Source organism: Capricornis sumatraensis, chromosome 3, assembly GCF_032405125.1.
Source record: "Capricornis sumatraensis isolate serow.1 chromosome 3, serow.2, whole genome shotgun sequence".
Classification (NCBI taxonomy): Eukaryota; Metazoa; Chordata; class Mammalia; order Artiodactyla; family Bovidae; genus Capricornis; species Capricornis sumatraensis.
This window is the reverse complement of record NC_091071.1, coordinates 110,968,157-110,990,613: the sequence shown is the minus strand read 5'-3', so window position 1 is coordinate 110,990,613 and position 22,457 is coordinate 110,968,157. Positions and strand designations below refer to the sequence as shown.

General features: G+C 41.0%; 1 protein-coding gene across 1 annotated transcript; it reads left to right on the top strand.

Moving 5' to 3' along the window:
* The first annotated feature begins 2,651 nt into the window (after window positions 1-2,651).
* On the top strand, window positions 2,652-9,963 carry LOC138076297 (uncharacterized). Its single transcript, XM_068968466.1, has 3 exons — window positions 2,652-2,670; window positions 9,504-9,635; window positions 9,692-9,963. Exons 1-3 carry the CDS (start codon window positions 2,652-2,654, stop codon window positions 9,961-9,963), a joined length of 423 nt encoding a protein of 140 aa, XP_068824567.1.
* Window positions 9,964-22,457: the final 12,494 nt, after the last annotated feature.

Genomic DNA, 22,457 nt, shown 5'->3' with positions numbered 1-22,457 from the left:
TCCTTGGAAGAAAAGTTATGACCAACCTAGACAGCATATTCAAAAGCAGAGACATTACATTGCCGACTAAGGTCCGTCTAGTCAAGGCTATCGTTTTTCCTGTGGTCATGTATGGATGTGAGAGTTGGACTGTGAAGAAGGCTGAGCGCCGAAGAATTGATGCTTTTGAACTGTGGTGTTGGACTGCAAGGATATCCAACCAGTCCATTCTGAAGGAGATCAGCCCTGGGATTTCTTTGGAGGGAATGATGCTAAAGCTGAAGCTCCAGTACTTTGGCCACCTCATGCGAAGAGTTGAGTCATTGGAAAAGACTCTGATGCTGGGAGGGATTGGGGGAGGAACAGAAGGGGACGACCAAATATGAGATGGCTGGATGGCATCATGGACTCGATGGACGTGAGTCTGAGTGAACTCCGGGAGATGGTGATGGACAGGGAGGCCTGGCATGCTGCGATTCATGGGGTCGCAAAGAGTTGGACACGACTCAGTGACTGGAAAGGTCTAGGGCAGGGTTCAGCAGACTATAATGACCTGTGCACCCAATGCAGCTCATCTTCTGCAAATAAGTAGCTTTGTTGGAATAGAGGAGTAGAATCAGGCTGTTTGATTTGTGTTCTGTCTATGGCTGCTTCCCTGCTACAGTGGCAGACCTGGGTAGTGGCTACAGAGACCACATGGATCCCAAAGGTGAAAATACCATCTGACCTTCTACAGTCAAAGTCTGTTGAATTTGGTCCTGGGGAAGAACATTCCAAAGATAAAGAAGGGCTAATTCAAGGCTTTAAGACAGGGACCTACTTGGAGGTCCATGTGACTGCATGTGAGATAAAAAGTGAAGGGAGAGAATGTCTGGAGTGTGTAGAGTCAAGATTATAATAAGCAGATTGTTTCATTCTACATGGGGAATGAAGATTTTTTAAAATTTTGTATCTGAGAGTGAACTGAACTGTGTTTACTTTTGCAGTAAATACCTTCTAGGAGATATGGTTTCAAATACAGATTTTTATCTTATTTCCTAGTAATAAATATCTATGTAGATAAAATAATTCATTTCATTGTAGAGGAGAAAAAAGTAAAACTAAGAGTATTTAGGCGAGTGTTCAGAGATCAAAGAGCAAGTGACTGAGCTGAGACCTGCCCATTTCCAACAGGACGGTGACTGCATGAGAAATGAGATATTTGATTTTCAAGCCTCTATAGCTCGATGGTGCTCATATATAATAATGATATAACTGGGGGAGTAGAAAGACAGTTCATCCCCTTGAATGCATCTTCTGTATGTTAAGTGATGCCTGAAATTCCACTATTCGAAGGTCAACCATTCTGCAGCTCTGCCTAAGTTACAGAATAACTGTTCCCATTCAATTTGTTCATTTAGGTACTAACAATTCTGAAGAGCAATTAAAGAAGTGCAGTACATTCATATAAAAAGAAGCCATGAATAATTGCAGCTTTTCTGTCCTGAACACAGACGTCTTTGGAAAAGTTTCAGTTTGATGACAAGCGCAGACTTCCTGGCCGGTGTGTGACAGATACCCTTGAGAACAGGGACCAGCTCCTACCTTTCCTTGTATCCCCAGGCCTTGGCTCAGGTCCTTGGCAAGCTTGAGATGCTGAGAATGTCTTAGATGCAAATCATTTCAGATTGAACACCAAAATAGAATTTTGCTTGACTCTGAACTTGTATGCAAAATGCGAGTAAAACTGTGTGGTCTAATTGAAAATGCCCAAATCAGGCTGTTTCTCTTCTCTTGATTCTCTGACCCTACCACCTGCCAGCACCATCCCCACATGGGGAAATGGGATCTGGCAGGCCATATTAATCGAGCAGTAAACGGAGAGGGCGCAGAAGAGCAGGAGGGTCCTTCTCTTCAGATTTGCCGCCTTCTTCTGCCACGGCGTTCCTCTCTCCCTCATCGATGATCCTCCTGAAACTCCCACAGGTCTCTCTGGATGTTCTGTGCCAAAGCTTGAGCCTACAAACCCTATGCTGACTACTCTGAGGCTCTGCCTCTTCTTCAGCTGGAAGTCAGTAGCATGAACTGGAGGAAGGAAGGAGGGAGGAAGCAAAGCAAAGGAAGAAGGAAGGAAGAAATGGAGGGAGGGGAGGAATGGGGGAGGGATGGTGAGAGGCAGTGAAAGGTTGTTGCTGAATCACGCAAAGACGCTGGGCTCCTTGGCCTCCGGAGAAGAATTCAATTCAGGGCCAGAGATGAGGCTTGATCGCTCAGAGCTTTTGTGTAATAAAGGTTTATTGAAGTATAAAGGAGATAGAGAAAACTTCTGACATAGATATCAATAGTGGGTAGAAAGAGTACCCTCTTGCTAGTGTTAGCAATGGAGTTATATACTCTCCAATGAATCCAAAGAATCTCTGGAGGTTGTAAAGTTCTCACCAGACCTACTCCCATAATTTACATTTTAAGATAACATGACTAGCCAGGTTTAATCCAGAGACTGTCCTCAGGCAGGATACATAATCCTAAACCATGTAGAGGAAAAAAGAAACGTTGTCCTTTTTTCCTCCTTGAGAATTCCAGACCCCTCTCTCCTTGGGGACCCCTAGACTTCTTATCAACCTGCCTAGGAAATGACTCTCTCAGGAGGAATGGGAAAGGGGAGAGGAAGGGATTAAGAAAGTGAGGACAAAATGAAGGAAGGAATGAAAGGTAAGAACTATGATAGCATTCTCACCTGGACCACTGTGGACAAACAAGGGAAGTATAAGAAAAGAGGATGGCACTTGAAAGGGCATGTCCCTCCTGTGACCACAAAGCCAAACCTCTATCAAGGAAGTCAGAATTATATGTAATATAGTATGTGGTGACATTCAGATCCTTTGAGGTTGTGGGTGGTGACTCTCTAGAGTTGCCCTATCCAACAGTGTGGCCACTCGCTACAGGTGACTGCTGAACACATGAAAGGCAGTGCAACATGCTAAAATGATCATATTTTGGATATATTGATTTAAATAAAATACATCATTAAAATGAACTCCACATGCTTAGTTTTATTATTTTTTAAACATACTTATTAGAAAAAATTCAATAACATATTACATATGTGGCATTGTACAGTGCTGTTCTAACCAGAAGAAAGATAAAAAACTCTAACCCAGTTTCCCAATTTGAATATAGAAAAGACTACACACATCATTAATTCTCTTTTCCAAATAAAATAATACATTAAACCCCCCAAATCCGCTGAAAGCTCACATCACTGAAAAGAAGCACCATCCAAATCATGACTTATCCTCAATCAGTGTCAAATGGTACTGTTTTGCTCCCTGCAAAACTCTCAGATCTTTAAAAGCAAGGACCATGCCTTGTAATTTTTCTTTATTCATGAAGTAAAGTGAAAGTCTCTCAGTTGTGTCTGAATTTTTGTGACCCCATGGACAATATAGTCCATGGAATTCTCTAGCCCAGAATACTGGAGTGGGTGGCCTTTCCCTTCTCCAGGGGATATTCCCAATCCAGGGATCACACCCATGTATCCCGTATTGCAGACAGATTCTTTACCAGCTGAGCCACAAAGGAAGCTTATTCATCATAGTGTCTACCAAAATAATGATGCACAAAAGCACTCAACAATTATCAATCATATGATTCACTAAAATAAGAAAATGAGTAGAGTTTTAGAATAGACAGTTACTGAGTTAATGATCAGCTTGGTCTGTGCATGTGTATGTGTGTGTGTGTGTGTGTGTGTGTGTGTGTTTATGGATGTAAGTCTCGCGATATTTCAGTTCAGTTTAGTCGCTCAGTTGTGTCCAGCTCTTTGTGACCCCATGAACTGCAGCATGCCAGGCCTCCTTGTCCATCACCAACTCCCGGAGTCCACCCAAACCCATGTCCATTGTGTCCATGATGCCATCCAACCATCTCATCCTCATCCCTTCTCCTCCTGCCTTCAATCTTTCCCAGCATCAGGGTCTTTTCAAATGAATCAGCTCTCTGCATCAGGTGGCCAAAGTATTAGAGTTTCAGCTTCAACATCAGTCCCTCCAATAGACACTCAAGACTGATCTCCTTTAGGATGGACTGGTTGGATCTCCTTGCAGTCCAAAGGACTCTCAAGAGTCTTCAAAAACACAGTTTAAAAGCATCAATTCTTTGGTGCTCAGCTTTCTTTATAGTCCAACTCTCACATCCATACATAACCACTGGAAAAATGATAGCCTTGACTAAATGGACCTTTGTTGGCAAAGTAATGTCTCTGCATTTTAATATGCTGTCTAATTTGGTCATAACTTTCCTTCCAAGGAGTAAGTGTCTTTTTTCATTTCATGGCTGCAGTCACCATCTGCAGTGATTTTGGAGCCCAGAAAAATAAAGTCAGCTACTGTTTCTACTGTTTCCCCATCTATTTCCCATGAAGTGATGGGACCAGATGCCATGATCTTTGTTTTCTGAATGCTGAGCTTTAAGGTAACTTTTTCACTCTCCTCTTTCACTTTCATCAAGAGGCTCTTTAGTTCTTCTTCACAATATTTAGTAGGATGTTATTAAGCATGATTCCTGCCTCCCCAGATATTTTGCTAGGGAAATGTGTTGTGCTGTGCTCAGTTACTCAGCTATGTTTGATTCTTTGTAATCCCTCGGACTGTAGCCAGCCAGGCTCCTCTGTCCATGGTATTCTCCAGGCAAGTTACTGAAGTGGGTTGCCATTTCCTTCTCCATGGGATCTCCCAAACCCAGGGATTGTGCCAGCATCTTCTGCATTGGCAGAGGGGTTCTTTACCACTATGAATATTTAATAGTAATACACAGGAAGTGTCATGACACTCATATTCCTGATGAGGATGACATGTTCAGTTTTCACTCTAACCAAAAGTGGTTTCCTCACCCTCCCCACCTTGGAGCTTTTATCAAAAATTACTGTGACTCCTACAATCATAATGTCTCTTCCAAAGATATTGGTGACAAAAATGCTTGAATTAGAGACCTGGAGTATTACAGTATCACTCATCCATGCCTTCCACAAAGACTTAAAACTAGAATAAATCATAAGGGTTTTGAAGCTAAAAATAAATAGAATAGATCATATGCTAGAACAGAACCAACCAGTAATACTATATCTATTTTCTCAGGCATGGTATTTTTCAGGAGGTACCCAGGACTCATAGCAAAACACAAAGCATGTAGTAAGTATATACTAAGTATATACTAGGTATAGATCCAAGAACTATGCAACTAATTGTGTATAATTTAGAAATTTTAATTCCCATTTTACAGGTTAGGCAAATGAAACTTCGAGACACCAGCTCATTAGTGTTCACATATTTAGTCTGCTTTTGGCTAGGACAATCAAATATGTCTATGACTAGTTTGCATAATTTCTTCCTTTGCATAGGTGCATTTTTTTTTTTTTTGGTCTTGATCCTTTGTAGTAAGTTTTATATCATTCTCCTTGCAGAGTGTTTCTTCACTCATTATCAAGGCACCTTTCTGTTTGTTCTAAGAAGTACACAGGTAAACATTTTTTCAGGGATTATTGTGGTCCGTATCTAAACTATTTGAATTATGATTATAACACATGCAGTAGGAAGAACTCAGAAGAGGAACTTTCTGTATGAACCTAAGTTTTCGTGAGGTCCACCGGTGCATAAGTAATAGACTGTATACTGCGCGTACAGAACTTTACCCCAGTGCTCTGATGATCCTAAAGAAACCAGGAAACACATGAGGCACTGTGTCCTGGGGGATCAGCAAAGTATGCACTGTATTGCTTTGTTTTGTAAACTGAAAATCTGGCCTGTGCTGTGCTGTGCTTAGTTGCTGAGTCCTGTCCTACTCTTATGCAGTGCCATGGACTGCAGCCCGCCACGCTCTTCTGTCCATGATTCTCCAGGCAAGAATACTAGAGTGGGTTGCCATGCCTTCCTCCAGGGGATCTTCCCAAACCAGGGATCAAACCCAGGTCTCCGCATTGCAGGTGGATTCTTTTACCATCTGAACCACCAGGGAAGCCCAAGAATACTGGAGTGAGTAGCCTATCTCTTCTCCAGGGGATCTTCCTGATCCAGGAATTGAAACGGGATCTCCTGCATTGCAGAAGGATTCTTTACCAGATGAGCTGCCAGGGAAGCCCCAAACTTGGCCTATGTAACTTCCAAAACACAATTGCATTTGTGAAGGTAAGAGCTGTGAAATTTTCATTTATTTTTTGTGACAGTCACCTGGTTTTACATCTTAGAATGTTTACAACAGTAAAAAAAAAAAAAAAAAAAAAAAAAATCTAAAAATAAATGAAAAATCCCTAAAGTTTGTCTAAGTGCAGGTGAGAGTGGAGGAGATTGTAGGAATGGGTAACAAAGACATTGATGCTGCATGTATTTATGACTTTTAATTCTTGAGAAAAAGAATTGTGTCGAGAAAAACTGAAGCTTTTAAAATAACAAGTCAAGGTCTTGAAGCTTTCTAACTTCAATTTTTCTTGGTGCTGACCCTTGGATTCTGTAAACAACAGTCAAATAGAATATTTAGATTTGTACGTTTTTCTATTCAGTTCAGTTCAGTTGCTCAGTCGTGTCCAACTCTTTGTGACCCCATGAACTGCAGCACACCAGGCCTCCCTGTCTATCACCATCTCCTGGAGTTTACCCAGACTCATGTCCATTGAGTTGGTGATGCCATCCAACCATCTCATCCTCTGTCGTCCCCTTCTCCTCCTGCCCTCAATCCTTCCCAGCATCAGGGTCTTTTCAAATGAGTCAGCTCTTTGCATCAGGTGGCCAAACTGTTGGACTTTCAGCTTCAATGTCAGTCCTTCCAATGAACACTCAGACTGATCTCCCTTAGGATGGACTGGTTGGATTTCCTTGCAGTCCAAGAGACTCTCAAGAGTCTTTTCTGATACCACAGTTCAAAAGCATCAGTTCTTCAGTGCTCAGCTTTCTTTATAGCCCAACTCTCACATCCGTACACGACTATGGAAAAACCATAGCCTTGACTAGACTGACCTTTGTTGGCAAAATACTCTCTCTGCTTTTGAATATGCTATATAGGTTGGTCATAACTTTCCTTCCAAGGAGTAAGTGTCTTTTAATTTCATGGCTGCAGTCACCATCTGCAGTGATTTTGGAGCCCAAAAAAATAAAGTCAGCCACTGTTTCCACTGTTTCCCCATCTATTTCCCATGAAGTGATGGGACCAGATGCCATGATATTAGTTTTCTGAATGTTGAGTTTTAAGCCAGCTTTTTCACTCTCCTCTTTCTTTTCCATCAAGACATTCTTTAGTTCTTTACTTTCTGCCATAAGGGTGTGTCATCTGCATACCTGAGGTTATTGATATTTCTCCCGGCAATCTTGATTTCAGCTTGTGCTTCCTCCAGCCCAGTGTTGCTCATGATGTAGTATGCATATAAGTTAAATAAGCAGGGTGACAATATACAGCCTTAATGAACTCCTTTTTCCTGTTTGGAACAAGTCTGTTGTTCCTCTATTTCTTTGCACTGATCACTGAGGAAGGCTTTCTTGTCTTTCTTTGCTATTCTTTGGAACTCTGCATTCAAATGGATATATCTTTCCTTTCCTCCTTTGCTTTTAGCTTCTCGTCTTTTCACAGCTATTTGTAAGGCCTCCTCAAACAGACATTTTGCTGTTTGCATTTCTTTTTCTTGGGGATGGTCTTGATCCTTGTCTCCTGTACAGTGTCCTCAAGCTCTGTCCATACTTCACCAGGCACTCTATCAGATCTAGTCCCTTAAATCTATCTCTCGCTTCCACTGTGTAGTCATAAGGGATTTGATTTAGGTCATACCTGAATGGTCGAGTAGTTTTCCCTACTTTCTTCAATTTAAGTCTGAATTTGGCAAAAAGGAGCTCATGATCTGAGCCACAGTCAGCTCCCAGTCTTGTTTTTGCTGACTGTACAGAGCTTCTCCATGTTTGGCTGCAAAGAATATAATCAATCTAATTTTGGTGTCGACTATCTGGTGATGTCCATGTGTAGAGTCTTCTCTTGTGTTGTTGGAAGAGGGTGTTGGCTATGACCAGTGTGTTCTCTGGGAAAAACTCTATTAGCTTTCTCCCTGCTTCATTTTGTACTGCAAGGCCAAATTTGCCTATTACTCCAGGTGTTTCTTGACTTCCTAATTTTGCATTCCAGTCCCCTACAATGAACAGGACATCTTTTGGGGGTGTTAGTTCTAAAAGGTCTTGTAGGTCTGCATAGAACCATTCAACTTCAGCTTCTTCAGCATTACTGGTTGGGGCATAAACTTGGATTACCATGATATTGAGTGGTTTGCTTTGGAAACGAACAGAGATCATTCTGTCATTTTTGAGATCGCATCCAAGTACTGTATTTCAGACTCTTGTGTTGACTATGATGTCTACTCCATTTCTTCTAGGGGATTCTTGCCCACAGTAGTAGATATAATGGTCATCTGAGTTAAATTCACCCATTCCAGTCCATTTTAGTTCCCTGATTCCTAATATTTCTGCGTTCACTCTGGCCATTTCCTGTTTGACCACTTCCAGTTTGCCTTGATTCATGGACCTAACACTCCACGTTACTATGCAATATTGCTCTTTAGAACACTGGACTTTGCTTCTATCACCAGCCACATCTGCAACTGAGTGTTGGTTTTGCTTTGGCTCCATCTCTTCATTCTTTCTGTAGTTATTTCTCCACATCTCCAGTAGCATACTGGGCACCTACCAGCTTGGGGAGTTCATTTTTCAGTGTTCTATCTTTTTGCCTTTTCATACTGTTCATGGGGTTCTGAAGGCAAGAATACTGAAGTGGTTTGCCATTCCCTTCTCCAGTTGACCAGTTTTTGTCTGTGTTTAGTCACTCAGTTGTGTCTGACTGACTCTTTGTGACCCTATGGACTGTAGCCTGCCAGGCTCCCCCATTCATGGGATTTTCTGAAGAAGCATAGTGGAATGGGTTTCCATTTCCTTCTCCAAGGGATCTTCCAGACCCAGGGATCAAACCAGCATCTCTTGTGTCTCTGGCACTGCAGGTGGATTCTTTACCTCTGAGCCACTGGCTTCCCTATATTTTTCTATAAACCATTTAAAAATTGAATGTAGGTCTTAGCTCTAGGCCAAAGAAGCATCCTTTGATTCTGGTCCTCCACAGAGGCTTTGATTTGCTTTTAAACAGGTCTGATTTCCATTTGGAAACCAACAAAGAGGTATTCAGGGCAAAGCTGGGAGGTACCCAGAACAGTTCCCACAGGGTTTGAAAAGTCAGAGCAGAGAAGCTAGACCTCAGAATGTTCTCTTCTATTGAGAACTTTTATTCTTGAAAGCCTAACGTGACAAAAATGGGAATTTTGGATCATTCATATGAGTTTAGAAAAAAATTGGATCTCTTTCACAAGTTGAAGAAAGAACACATGGTTCAGACCTCATCCAACACTTAAATTATAAGTGTTAATGAAATCTTTTTCTCATAGGAGAGCACAGGAAGTGAACAGGAGATAAGTGGAAAGCTGAGGTTGATGGAGTAGGAGTAGTGGAGTGAACAGTGATGGTGTAAAATAGAAATTAAAAGTTTTTGCCATGGTGGAGGTGATGATGGTGGAGGTGATGATGGTGTAGTTGATGACAGTGGAAGTGATGGTGATGGAGGTGATGGTGGAGAAGGTGATTATAATGGAGGTGATGATGCTGAAGGTGATACAGTGGAAGTGATGGTGATGGAGGTGAAGGTGATGGTGATGGAAATGAAGGTGATGGTGTTGGAGGTGATGATGGTGAAGGTGGTGATGGTGTAGTTGATGACAGTGGAAGTGATGGTGGAGAAGGTGGTGATGGAGGTGATGGTAGTGAAGGTGATTATAATGGAGGTGATGATGCTGGAGGTGATGACAGTGGAAGTGATGGTGATGGAGGTGAAGGTGATGATGATGGAAATGAAGGTGATGGTGTTGGAGGTGATGATGGTGGTGGTCGTGATGATGATGATATGGTGGCAGCAATGGAGGTGGTAGAAGTGATGTAATGATGGAGGTGGTGGTGGCTGTAGTGTTGGTGGAAAGAAAATGTATGCAGAAATGGGGCAATTGGTGTTCTAAAGAAGCAACTCATTAGCTCCCTAGTCATTCATTCCCTGAAATATCTCCTCCTTTGCCACATTAATTTAGGCTTTTGAAATATTTTACTTCATTGACTAAATTGTATCATTTATATACTTTATGTTTTCCCCACTGTGATCAATTGAAGTCTGAATATAAGATGCTGTTTTGTTGTTGTTGTTGAGGAGGAGAGACAGAGATGCTCCCCCAGCTTCTTTTATGTCGTAAAACTCCACAATATGATGCAAAACACTGACAGTTTTCCTCACTGATGGCTCTGCCTTAGAAGAAATTCCCAGAAAATAATTTTTCCAAAGGAGAAACCCAGAGTTTTGAAAGACATAACAAGCAGGGACAATCGTTTTGCCTGGGAAATGTTATTTATTCTATTTTTAACATAATGCCCTTTCTCTTGGGCCTCTGTGTTATCAGAAAAGTCTTCTGGGGAAAACCTCTGGGCTCATTTCATTGACAATAAAGATAAGATCAATTATTTGAATAAACTATTGTGACAAACTTGAAGAATGCTAGCAGGAGAGGCTCAGAGTGAAACCCAAGGTGAGGACCCTTCTCTATGTCACATCATTATCCACGTTTTTTTGCATGCAGAGTTCCAAAGTGAGTATCAGCAGGAAATAAAGAAAATAACACCAATGCAACATAAAACTAACATCTATTTGCACACACACCAAGGGAATCCTGGATAAAGGAGAGCTAGAAATACAGATATTGCTAGAAAATATGACTTTTGACTTATTCCTTAAAGGTTGAAAAGGCTTGGATTACACCAGACTTAAGGAACTGGCCTTGAAACACCTTATACAACAGTCTAAATTAGTGTAATGCAAAGGTTAGCTCAAGGTCCATTGTATTAAATGCTGATTCTTGGGCACTATCCTCATAATTTCTAATTCAAAATTGTAAACCAGGGGTGGTGCTTAGGAATCTCTGTTTCACTTTCAGACTCCTTCAGGAAGTTCTTGGACAGCCCACCAGAATTCAGAAAGAGCTGATATAGTGTTTTGTCCACAGTGATAAAGCTATCAGCAGTAACTGTGACTGTAGCCTGAAATCACTCTTCATATTCATATAAACAAAAAGTAAAGACCAAGAAGAAGTAAAAGAGGTGGCAAAAGATTTAAATCTGCATAACATGAGAAATAAGGGCAATTATTTACTAAAATACAAAAAGGGGATGGACCTCCATTTGAGGGGATGTTTCCAAGGTCAAGAAGTCTGAACTATTGAGATATCATCCAATTAGAAATGTCTACTCATCACAATTGCACTCATCTCACACGCTAGTAAAGTAATGCTCAAAATTCTCTAAGCCAGGCTTCAGCAGTACGTGAACCGTGAAATTTCAGATGTTCAAGCTGGTTTTAGAAAAGGCAGAGGAACCAGAGATCAAATTGCCAACATCTGCTGGATCATCAAAAAAGCAAGAGAGTTCCAGAAAAACATCTATTTCTGTTTTATTGACTAGGCCAAAGCCTCTGACTGTGTGGATCACAATAAACTATGGAAAATTCTGAAAGAGATGGGAATACCAGATCACCTGACGTGCCTCTTGAGAAACCTATATGCAGGTCAGGAAGCAACAGTTAGAACTGGACATGGAACAACAGACTGGTTCCAAATAGGAAAAGGAGTACGTCAAGGCTGTATATTGTCACCCTGCTTATTTAACTTATATGCAGAGTACATCATGAGAAATGCTGGGCTAGAAGAAACACAAGCTGGAATCAAGATTGCCGGGAGAAATATCAATAACCTCAGATATGCAGATAACACCACCCTTTTGGCAGAAAGTGAAGGGGAACTAAAAAGCCTCTTGATGAAAGTGAAAGTGGAGAGTGAAAAAGTTGGCTTAAAGCTCCACATTCATAAAACTAAAATCATGGCCTCTGGTCCCATCACTTCATGGCAAATAGATGGGGAAACAGTCGAAACAGAGTCAGACTTTATTTTTGGAGCTCCAAAATCACTGCAGATGGTGACTGCAGCCATGAAATTAAAAGACACTTACTCCTTGGAAGGAAAGTTATGAACAACCTAGATACCATATTCAAAAGCAGAGGCATTACTTTTCCAATAAAGGTCTGTCTAGTCAAGGCTATGGTTTTTCCAATGGCCATGTATGGCTGTGAGAGTTGGACTGTGAAGAAAGCTGAGCACCAAAGAATTGATGCTTTTGAACTGTGATGTTGGAGAAGACTCTTGAGAGTCCCTTGGACTGCAAAGAGATCCAACCAGTCCATCCTAAAGGAGATCAGTCCTGGGTGTTCATTGGAAGGACTGATGCTGGAGCTGAAACTCCAGGACTTTGGCCACCTCATGTGAAGAGTTGACTCACTGGAAAAGACCCTGATGCTGGCAGGGATTGGGGGCAGGAGGAGAAGGGGACGACAGAGGATGAGATGGCTGGATGGCATCACTGAGTCGATGGATGTGAGTTTGAGTGAACTCCGGGAGTTGGTGATGGACAGGGAGGCCTGGCATGCTGTGATCCATGGGGTCGCAAAGAGTTGGACATGACTAAGGGACTGAACTGAACTGAACTTGTCACTTAGAAATATGAGAGTTGTACCCAAAGATATAGTAGCTGAGGTTAAAACTGAATGATTTGAATATTATTTGGAATCTTGAAGAAGGATAAAAGAGCAAGAATTCAGATACTTCAGGAAAAAAGAACAGGAAGCAGTGACTGTCGAGTGTGGCACCCAGACCAGCAGCACATGCATCAGCCCAGAACTTTTTCAACAGGTCCCATTTCCCTCCAACCTACTGAGTGAACTCTGGGACCAGCGATATGTGTATTAACAAGCCAAATGCAGCTAAATCTTAGGAGTCTCCTCCCTGAAAGGACAATCAGCTGAGATGTGACTGCCTTCAACTAAGATGACTGTTTTAATCCTTCTCCTGAAAAGTTTAATTTCTTCATCCCTGGCTCCCCAACTATCTCCATATCATATATTTTTAAATTCACACAATTAATTAACCCACTCATGAGATGGTCATAAAGAAAGGGACAATTTGCACAGAAATCTTTTTTTAAAATTCTCCACTCTGTGCAAAACAAAGATCTGCTAGCTGCATTGAAAAGACAGTTTTTCTAGCATCTGCTACTTTTTGCACAGTTTCAAAAATATTGGAGTCAAATTTTAGCATCTCAATAGCCTACAAGAGAGGCCTGAGTCTATTACCTATTAAAGGGTAGAGGGCGAGACAATGGAAAGAAACTGAAGAAATTAAAGGAGAAAAATTAATAATGAAGCCAGTCGAGTGGGTTTTATCCTTCAAACTGCCTTTTTACACTCAGGAATGGACATTGTGCTAACTGGTCTCTCAGACCCAGGGTTGTCTGTTGTTTTAGTCGCTAAATCAGTGTCTGACTCTTCTGCAACCCCATGGGCTGCAGCCCGCCAGGCTCCTCTGTCCATGGGATTTCCCAGGCAAGGATACTGGAGTGGGTTGCCATTTCCTACTCCAGCGGATCTTCCTGACCCAGAAATTGAACCCACATCTTCCCGTATCTACTGCATTGGCAGGCAGATTCTTTACCACTGAGCAACCAGGGAAGCCCAGACTCAGTGTAGCCAATTCAAAATTTCAAAAATCAATCCAGACTATGAGATTTGCTTCAAATTCAACATTCATTTTACCCCAATTTTTTAAAAATAATATTGGTCAAATTTACTCAAGTGCTGTACTAAACATAAATAAATATATAAGAAGAATATTCCTGTTTTCAAATGCCTTGGCAAATTTGTTCAAATATTTAAATAACTGTAGAAAATAATGCATTCATTAAAAAACAGTCTCTACACACTTCAAGTCACTAGTGGTAAGATTCTAGTGGTAAGAGATTCTAGTGGATTCTAGTGGTAAGAGATTTAAAAAATAAGCAAATACATACATAAAGATGATTTTATATGATGATATGCGATTTCATGAAAACAGAATCATTAGAGGGAGAGAAATTAGGAATGGGGAATGGGAAGCAGTTTGGCTTGGTGGTCAGAAAAGTATTCTCTGAGGAACAGATATCTAAACTGCAGATTATTAGTTTTTCAGGCAAGGGAACCAGCAGGTGCAATGGTCCTATGTAGGAAAAGAGTTTGTCTTGTTGTTGGATTAGGAAGAAGGCCAATGGGGGTGGAGCTTTATGGTAAGGTCCTGTACTAGGTGATGATCTCACAGAAATGTGCAGAGAACAAATCATGGCTTTTTGGGCCATGGCAAAGCATTTACTTTTTGTGTTGAGTGCCGTTGGGATCTCTGTAAGGTATTGAGCAAAAAGTATTACATTTCAAAGAGACCACTCTATGTTGACAAGAGTTCCTACTTGTATACTTGGGACCAATGCAAACTGCTATGTGTGTGTAGACTGTAGCCCGCCAGGCTCCTCTGTCCATGGAATTCTCCAGGCAAGAATACTGCAGTGGGTTTCCTTCTCCAGGGGATCTTCTTGACCAAGAGATTGATGGAAGTCTCCTGCATTGCAGGCAGCTTCTTTACCACCAAGAAACACATTGACAGTATCTAGTAAAGTTGAATATTGTGCACCCCAAGACCCAGAAATTCTATTCCTATATGTATGTCTTCCAGAAATGCATGCTGATGTGTACCAGAATATATACTCAAGAATGTTAATAGGAGCATTGTTCATAACAGTCTTAAATGGAAACAATCTCAGTATCTGTTAAGAATAGGATATGTAACTAAAGCATTCATACAATGGAATACTACTGTATTAAAACATGGCAAGAAATTACTTAACATTTCTCATCAAGAGGTAGGGTCCATGTATCCTTTTTTTGAATCTAGTTGAGCTTGTGGCAATTCTGACCAACAGAATTGAATGAAAGTGTCATATGTCTTGAGGTCATAAAATGGCATGCATTTCTGCCTAGAGCTGCTGGAACATTCACTACCAGAGTCCTGAGTTGCCATGTAGAAGAAGCTGTCTACCCTGATACCACCATGCTGTTAGGAAGGACTCATAGGCAATCTGACCTATATGATATTAGATGAGGCAGACAAGTAAAGAAGCCTCCAGTTGATTTCAGTCCCTAGACATTAGAGTCTTTTAAGTTGAGACCTCAACATATACCAGAGAGAAGTCTCCAAGCTATGCCTTGTATAAATTCCTGACCCACAGAATCTATGAGCATAATAAAATAGCTGTTTGTTTTATACCACTCTGAAGTACCAGTGGGAGTGATTTGTTAGCAGAAGAGAACATTGGCAAAACCACAACCACATACAAGTAACATGTATAAATATATTATTTAAAAAGCTAGATATAAAAATAATACAAATTATATGATTCTATTTATATAAAATTCAAAAAGAAGTTAGAAAATGTATATCCCATTTGAGGAGGCATATACAGCAAAGCAAGGAAGTGATTGCCTAAATTCAAAATAAATATTACATTTAAGGGTGAGAAAAGTGGTTTTAGTCAGGGATAAGCTCTGATGCTGGATCTAGATAATGTGTATTTATGTATTTGGCTGGGCCACGTCTTCAGTGTGGCATGCAGGATCCTTTTGTTTTGGAGGGGTGGGGTTGTTGTGTTGTACACAGGACCATAGTTCCCTGAATAGGGGTTGAACCTGTGCCCCCTGCATTTGTGCAGAGTCTTAACTGCTGGACCACCAGGGGAGTCCTAGCAGGCTCTTTTTTAGTTGCAGCACGTGGAATTTAGTTCCTGATCAGGAATAGAACCCAGGCTCCCTGCATTAGGAACATGGAGGGAGTCAGCCATTGGACCACTAGGGAAGTCCCAGTAAGGTTCTATTTCTTAATCACATTGATAACTATATAAGTATTTCCCTTACAATAATTGGTTAAATGCTGTGTTTCTGCACTTTTCTGTATATGCATTATGGGCATACATGTGTGTTAAGTTGCTTCAGTCGTGTCTGACTCTGGGCAACCTTATGGACTGTAGACAGCCAGGCTTCTCTGTCCATGAGGATTCTCCAGGCAAGAATACTGAAGTAGGTTGCCATATCCTCCTCTAGGAGATCTTCCTGACCCAGAGATCAAACCCGAGTCCCCTACTTTTTCCATTAGCGCCACCTGGGAAGCCCATGTGCATTTTGTTACATAATAAAATAGGGTTTAAAAATTTTGTCTTCTAGGTGAAAAATGACTCCAGTAAGCAAGTGTGGAGACAGAAAATAAATGACAAGGCTGCTTCTGTACTCCATGAGAAGGATGCTGGAGACTTGGACTAGCTGTGCAGATGATGAGAGGAGGTTGGTTTTGATATATTTTGGAATAAAATATCCTGCTAGATTAGAAGAGGCAAGGAGAGTACAAAAGAGAAGAGAGTCAAACAGATGATATATTTTTGACTTGAGTATTTGGATTATGATTAAGTGAGATTATTATTCACTTTAATATTACTGAGTTGCATTTCATTTTATCATAGTATGCCTAGTATTTTTGATATGTGCTTTTGGGATTAGTAAATCCATAAATTTAAAAGTCTGCAGATCACTTACTAAGTTTATCAAGCAAATAAGACCTTTATGATAATTCATTAAGATTTAAGAACAAATTATTCTACTCAAATGTCTATCCATCATTTTTTAAAAAGAAGGGAATATAATTAAATTATATAGCCTTTAGGGTATAACTCTACTTATTCTGGTTTTTGAGAAGGAATTAAGATGATTTAGAAAGAAAAGGATAGTTATGCCTGAACTCAAAAATTATAAACTACACTTTACCATTAAATCATATAACCTTTATGTGATTTATCTTCATACTATCAAATGGACTTACTTTAATCTTAAAGACTTTTGTGAGTAAAATCAGCTTTTAGAGCAGCTTGTAATGTGAACATCTTTCAGAAACTGGGCTGTGCTGTACTCAGGTCTCTCAGCAGAGTCCAAATTAGATTAGTCAGTGAACCTAGAGCACAGGGACACTCTGAAGATGTCTTTTTGCATTAATTGATTTCCTGAGATGGATGGGCGATTGTGTTTATTCTTGCAAAAGGAGTAATCTGCTGTAGAGGTGCCCGGGCAGAGGTTTGGAGAAGCAGGTGGCAACAGTGGCAAATAACACAGGCAACAGGCTTTCAATAGTCCTCACTCAGCCTGATTTTGAGCCCATTTACAAATTGGTAATGCTGTTCATCAAATAGTGACAGTTCTCCTTCAGTCAGGCACTCGGCAGGATTTTATGTCCCGGACCACACCCCTCTCCCAAAAAGGATCACATGACACTTGCGGTAAGCTGTAAATGACAGGGACATATGTCACTCTCTGGTGAAGCATTTCTTTATTCACTAAAAAGGAGGCTGCAGAATTTGAAGGGGAGGATGATCATCCTGTTTTAGTTTCTGAGTGCCGCCTTTAAGCAAAGTTCCCTTCCTGACCTGTGATAGACATCTCATAGGTGAAACAAGGGAACATAACGATTTTAAGTCACTGAGACTTGGAAGTAGCCTAACTGAGCCAGGGCTCATATGGTAAAGAATCCACCCGCAATGTGGGAGACCTGGGTTCAATTTCTGGGTTGGGAAGCTCCTCTGGAGTGGGTATGGCAACCCACTCCTGTATTCTTGCCTGGAGAATCCCCATGGACAGAGGAGCCTGGTGAGCTGCAGTCCATGTGGTCGCAAAGAGTCAGACACGACCAAGAGACTAAGCACAGCACCGCATAACTTAGACAGGTAGTACAGTGATAAAGAATCTGACTCCCAGTGCAAGAGACACAGGAGATGTGGGCTCGATCCCTGGATCAGGAAAATCCCCTGGAAAAGGAAATGACAACCCGCTCCAGTATTCTTGCCTGGAAAAATCCCATGGACAATGGAGTCTGGTAGGCTACAGACATGGGGTTGCAGAGTTGGATAAAATTGAGCATCAGGATTGGGATTGGATAACCTAGCCACGTTTTTTATTTGTTTGCTTGCTTGTTTGTTTGGCTGTACTGGGTCTTTGCTGAGGTGCACGGGCTCTTTGTTGCTGTGTGACGTCTTTCTCTAGTTGTATGCAGGGGCTACTCTCTAGTTGTGATGGTTGGGCTTCTCATTGCAGTGGCTTCTCTTATCTCAGAGCATGAGCTCTAGGGCACAGGTGTTTCAGTAGTTTCAGCACATGTGCTTAGTTGCCCCAGGGCATGTGGGATCTTAGTTCTCAGTCCAGGGATTGAACCCATGTCCCCTGCATTAGCAGGCAGATTCTTAACCACTGGACCATCAAGGAAGTCCCTAACTTATCCAGTTTTGACAGATGTATGAGAGAAGGGCTAGAGTGGGGACTGTAGGAGTTTGTTCCTGTTAGATTTTGTATGTGTCTGATGGAAGTATCTGCTACAGGAGACACATATTGAGAAGAGTTCAGGTAAGGGGAGGAGTTACCCAAGACTCAATTGCATTACCAACATGGAACAACAGACTGGTTCCAAATAGGAAAAGGAGTATGTCAAGGCTGTATATTGTCACCCTGCTTATTTAACTTATAGGCAGAGTACATCATGAGAAACACTGGGCTGGAAGAAACACAAGCTGGAATCAAAATTGCCAGGAGAAATATCAATAACCTCAGATATGCAGATGACAGAAAATGAAGAGAAACTAAAAAGCCTCTTGATGAAAGTGAAAGTGGAGAGTGAAAAAGTTGGCTTAAAACTCAACATTCAAAAAACGAAGATCATGGTATCCGGTCCCATCACTTCATGGGAAATAGATGGGGAAACAGTGAAAGCAGTGTCAGACTTTAGTTTTTTGGGCTCCAAAATCACTGCAGATGGTGACTGCAGCCATGAAATTAAAAGATGCTTGCTCCTTGGAAGAAAAGTTATGACCAACCTAGATAGTATATTCAAAAGCAGAGACATTATTTTGCCGACTAGGGTTCATCTAGTCAAGGCTATGGTTTTTCCTGTGGTCATGTATGGATGTGAGAGTTGGACTGTGAAGAAAGCTGAGCGCCAAAGAATTGATGTTTTTGAACTGTGGTGTTGGAGAAGACTCTTGAGAGTCTCTTGGACTGCAAGGAGATCCAACCAGTCCATTCTGAAGGAGATCAGCCCTGGGATTTCTTTGGAAGGAATGATGCTAAAGTTGAAACTCCAGTACTTTGGCCACCTCATGCGAAGAGTTGACTCATTGGAAAAGACTTTGATGCTGGGAGGGATTGGGGGCAGGAGGAGAAGGGGACGACAGAGGATGAGAAGCCTGGATGGCATCACTGACTCGATGGACATGAATCTGAGTGAACTCCAGGAGTTGGTGATGGATAGGGAGGCCTGGCGTGCTGCGACTCATGGAGTCGCAATGAGTCGGACACGACTGAGCGACTGAAATGAACTGAACTGAACTGAACTGAACTGAATATGTCAACCCCAAACTCCCAATTTATCCCTCTTCTTCACCCTTCCTCCCTGATAACCATGAGTTAATTTTCTGTACGTCAATCTGTTTCTGTTTTGTAAATATGGTCATTTGTATCTTTTTTTCTCTAAATTCTTCATGAAAGTAATATCATATGATATTTGTCTTTTTCTGACTTATTTTCTTGGTGACTCCTGGAAAATCTGGGGAAAATATTAAAATCACTCAAATATTAAGAGTTGTCATACATTTCATTGTTCACTAAAAAGGAGGCAACAGAATTTGAGACGGAGGATAATTGTCCTATCTTAGACTCTGAGTGCCTTCTATAAGCAGAGCATTTATATTAATGTGAGAACATTTGAACCCAATGATGGCTGATGCTTAGAATAATTGGATTATGGTTTTATAACTTGCCTTTGATAGAATTATGGTCTCATTTGAAAGGAAAGAACTAAGATTCAATATCCATCATTTCCTTGGTGAAAACACAACTGTTTAATGCGCAAGGGACAATACACAGAAAGTAAAAATGAGACAACCAGCAAATTCCCCAATCCTAAAGTCTTTTAATTTCCTTTCAGAGCCCATTGATCTGAAATCCAGGGGCAGTCACTTTTTATTATTGACCCGACACTCAATAGCCCTGAAACTCAGCCTTGGATATTCCATTTTGGACATTAGATTTCTAAATGTCCTGTGGATGATTCCAGATTATGAAGAGAGAGGGTAATAGTTTGGGTACAATGCTACTAATGAGGTGATATTTATCCATTTCATTTTAATACAAGAGGCTAATTATCTACTGAGTAGATAACATCCCTGATATTCCAGAACGCAAGGTTATATTTAGTTGTGCCAGACGACGGGGCAGAAAAAGTTGTTTGGCAATGTAATCAAACTGCATTTAAATATTTTAAAAGTTTAAATACCTTCAGCTCTTATTATCTATATTTATACTTGCCCTCTCCTTTTAAATTATGCACAACTGTGAAAACACCCTTCCTAGACCTCATGCCTGCTTATAGTCTCAGTTTATGTATTTAAGATATTGGTTACTTGATAATTTATAGTTTTTCACTTCTTGTTGAACTTACATAAAATATTTGTCTTTGCCAGGCTGACACCTTAAAAGAGAAGTGACTAATCCTGGCCCGATTATTGAGCTTATTTATTCTCTTATTTCTAACACCACATTATACCTAAAATTAGGGGAAAACGGAGTGAACTTCAGACATGAATAAGCAACTTCATTTTGAATATTTCAGTTTTTGGTCCTTAAGCAACAAGTAACATCACGTACATGGAATCAAGCATCTGGACAAGAAAAACAAAGAATAGACCTAAGATCTATACACTCAATTCATACGATGCTGAATAATTAGTTGGATTTGGCAATTCTTTGGCACAGAAGTGCAAATTAACCAATCCTTTGCTATCAGTTTCCTTTGTTCTATAAAAGAGAAAGTTTATGAAATGAGAAGAAATAATATTTAAATTCCTAATGTAGTCCAGGTGCTACTTTGTGTGCTTAGCTGTGTCCCAGTCTTTCCAACTCCATGGACTGTAGGCTGCCAGGCTCCTCTGTCCATGGGGTTTCCCAGGCAAGAACACTGGAATGGGTTGCCATTTTCTTCTCCAGGGGATCTTCCCAACTCAGGTATTGAATTCGAGTTTCCTGCATTGGCAGGCAGATTCTTTACCATTAGTTCCACCCAAGTGCTACATTTAGTTCTTTATATGGATTACCTTGTTTAATACTCACAATGAACCCCAATGATGCAACACTATCTCTCCCACTTCAAACACTGACAAACTGAAAATAGATGTTGAGTGAAAACTCACAGTAATAGTGGTACAGAGTTAGACTCCAAGCTGCCAGTAGGATGATTTTAAGGTTTGTGTTTCTCCTTACATCCTAACAACACCCCTGAAGGAAGGAGAGTGTTGAGATTCCAACCTGATGCCCTGCAGTGCCCACTCTTTTAGGGTCAACTGTGCACCCTAGTGTCACTTAGTATTTGCTTGTTTTCTTCATCTTGTATATCCTTCCCTGATGGCTTAGATAGTGAAGTCTCTGCCTGCAATGCAGGAGATACAGGTTCAATCCCTAGGTGGGGAAGATCCCCTGGAGAAGGAAATGGCAATCCACTCCAGTATTCTTGCCTAGGAAGTTCCATGGACAAAGGAGCCTGGCAGGCTACAGGGCTTACCTGGTAGCTCAGCTGGTAAAGAATCTGCCTGCAATGCAGGAGACCCCAGTTTGATTCCTGAGTGGGTAAGATCCACTGGAGAAGGGGAAGGCTACTCACTCCATTATTCTTGGGCTTCCCTGGTGGCTCAGCTTTTAAAAAATCCACCTGCAATGCGGGAAACCTGGGTTCAATCCCTGGGTTGGGAAGACCCCCTGGAGAAGGGAACGGCTACCTACTCCAGTATTCTGGCCTGGAGAATTCCATGGCTTGTACAGTCCATGGGGTTGCAAAGATTCGGACGCAACTGAGTGACTTTCACTTTCACTTTATCTTCTGTATCCATCCTAATGCTTTTTCAGATAAAGAATACAATTAAAAACTCTCCATTTTCTTCCCAGTGCCCTAAGCAAGTACCAAAATTCCCCTGAGGTATTTTTTTCTAATAGCTGCATTTTCACTGGTAATCACTAGGAAAACAGAGGTCAGTAAAATGGTGTCCAAAAGTAGTAGCTTCTGGATCACATAAGGTCTGGTTCAAATTCTAATGCTTTCTTTAGCCTGGGCTTAAATTTTCTTATTTTTTCAAGCTTCAGTTACTGCATGTATAAAACTGGAATGGTAACACACACCCTCAGTATCATAAGGATAAAATGTGATCATACAGGCAAAATTCCTCTTCTCTCTAGAAGGACACAAACTATTAGCTCCTTTTTCTCATTGCTGACATGACAGAAAGGTGCATGCAGGTGCTAAGACATTGAACATGCTTTCATATGTCTGTTGCAATGTGTTGTATAGAAGATACTTTTACTCCCATATCCTTGTTTTCTACTTTCCATCCTAATTTTAATATTCCTTGGGTGTG

Bases quoted from the DNA above. Each gene is read 5' to 3' on its own strand.
- LOC138076297 (XM_068968466.1), top strand. The intron at 9,636-9,691 runs GTGATACAGTGG...ATGGAAATGAAG, and splicing joins TGGAGGTGATGATGCTGAAG to GTGATGGTGTTGGAGGTGAT.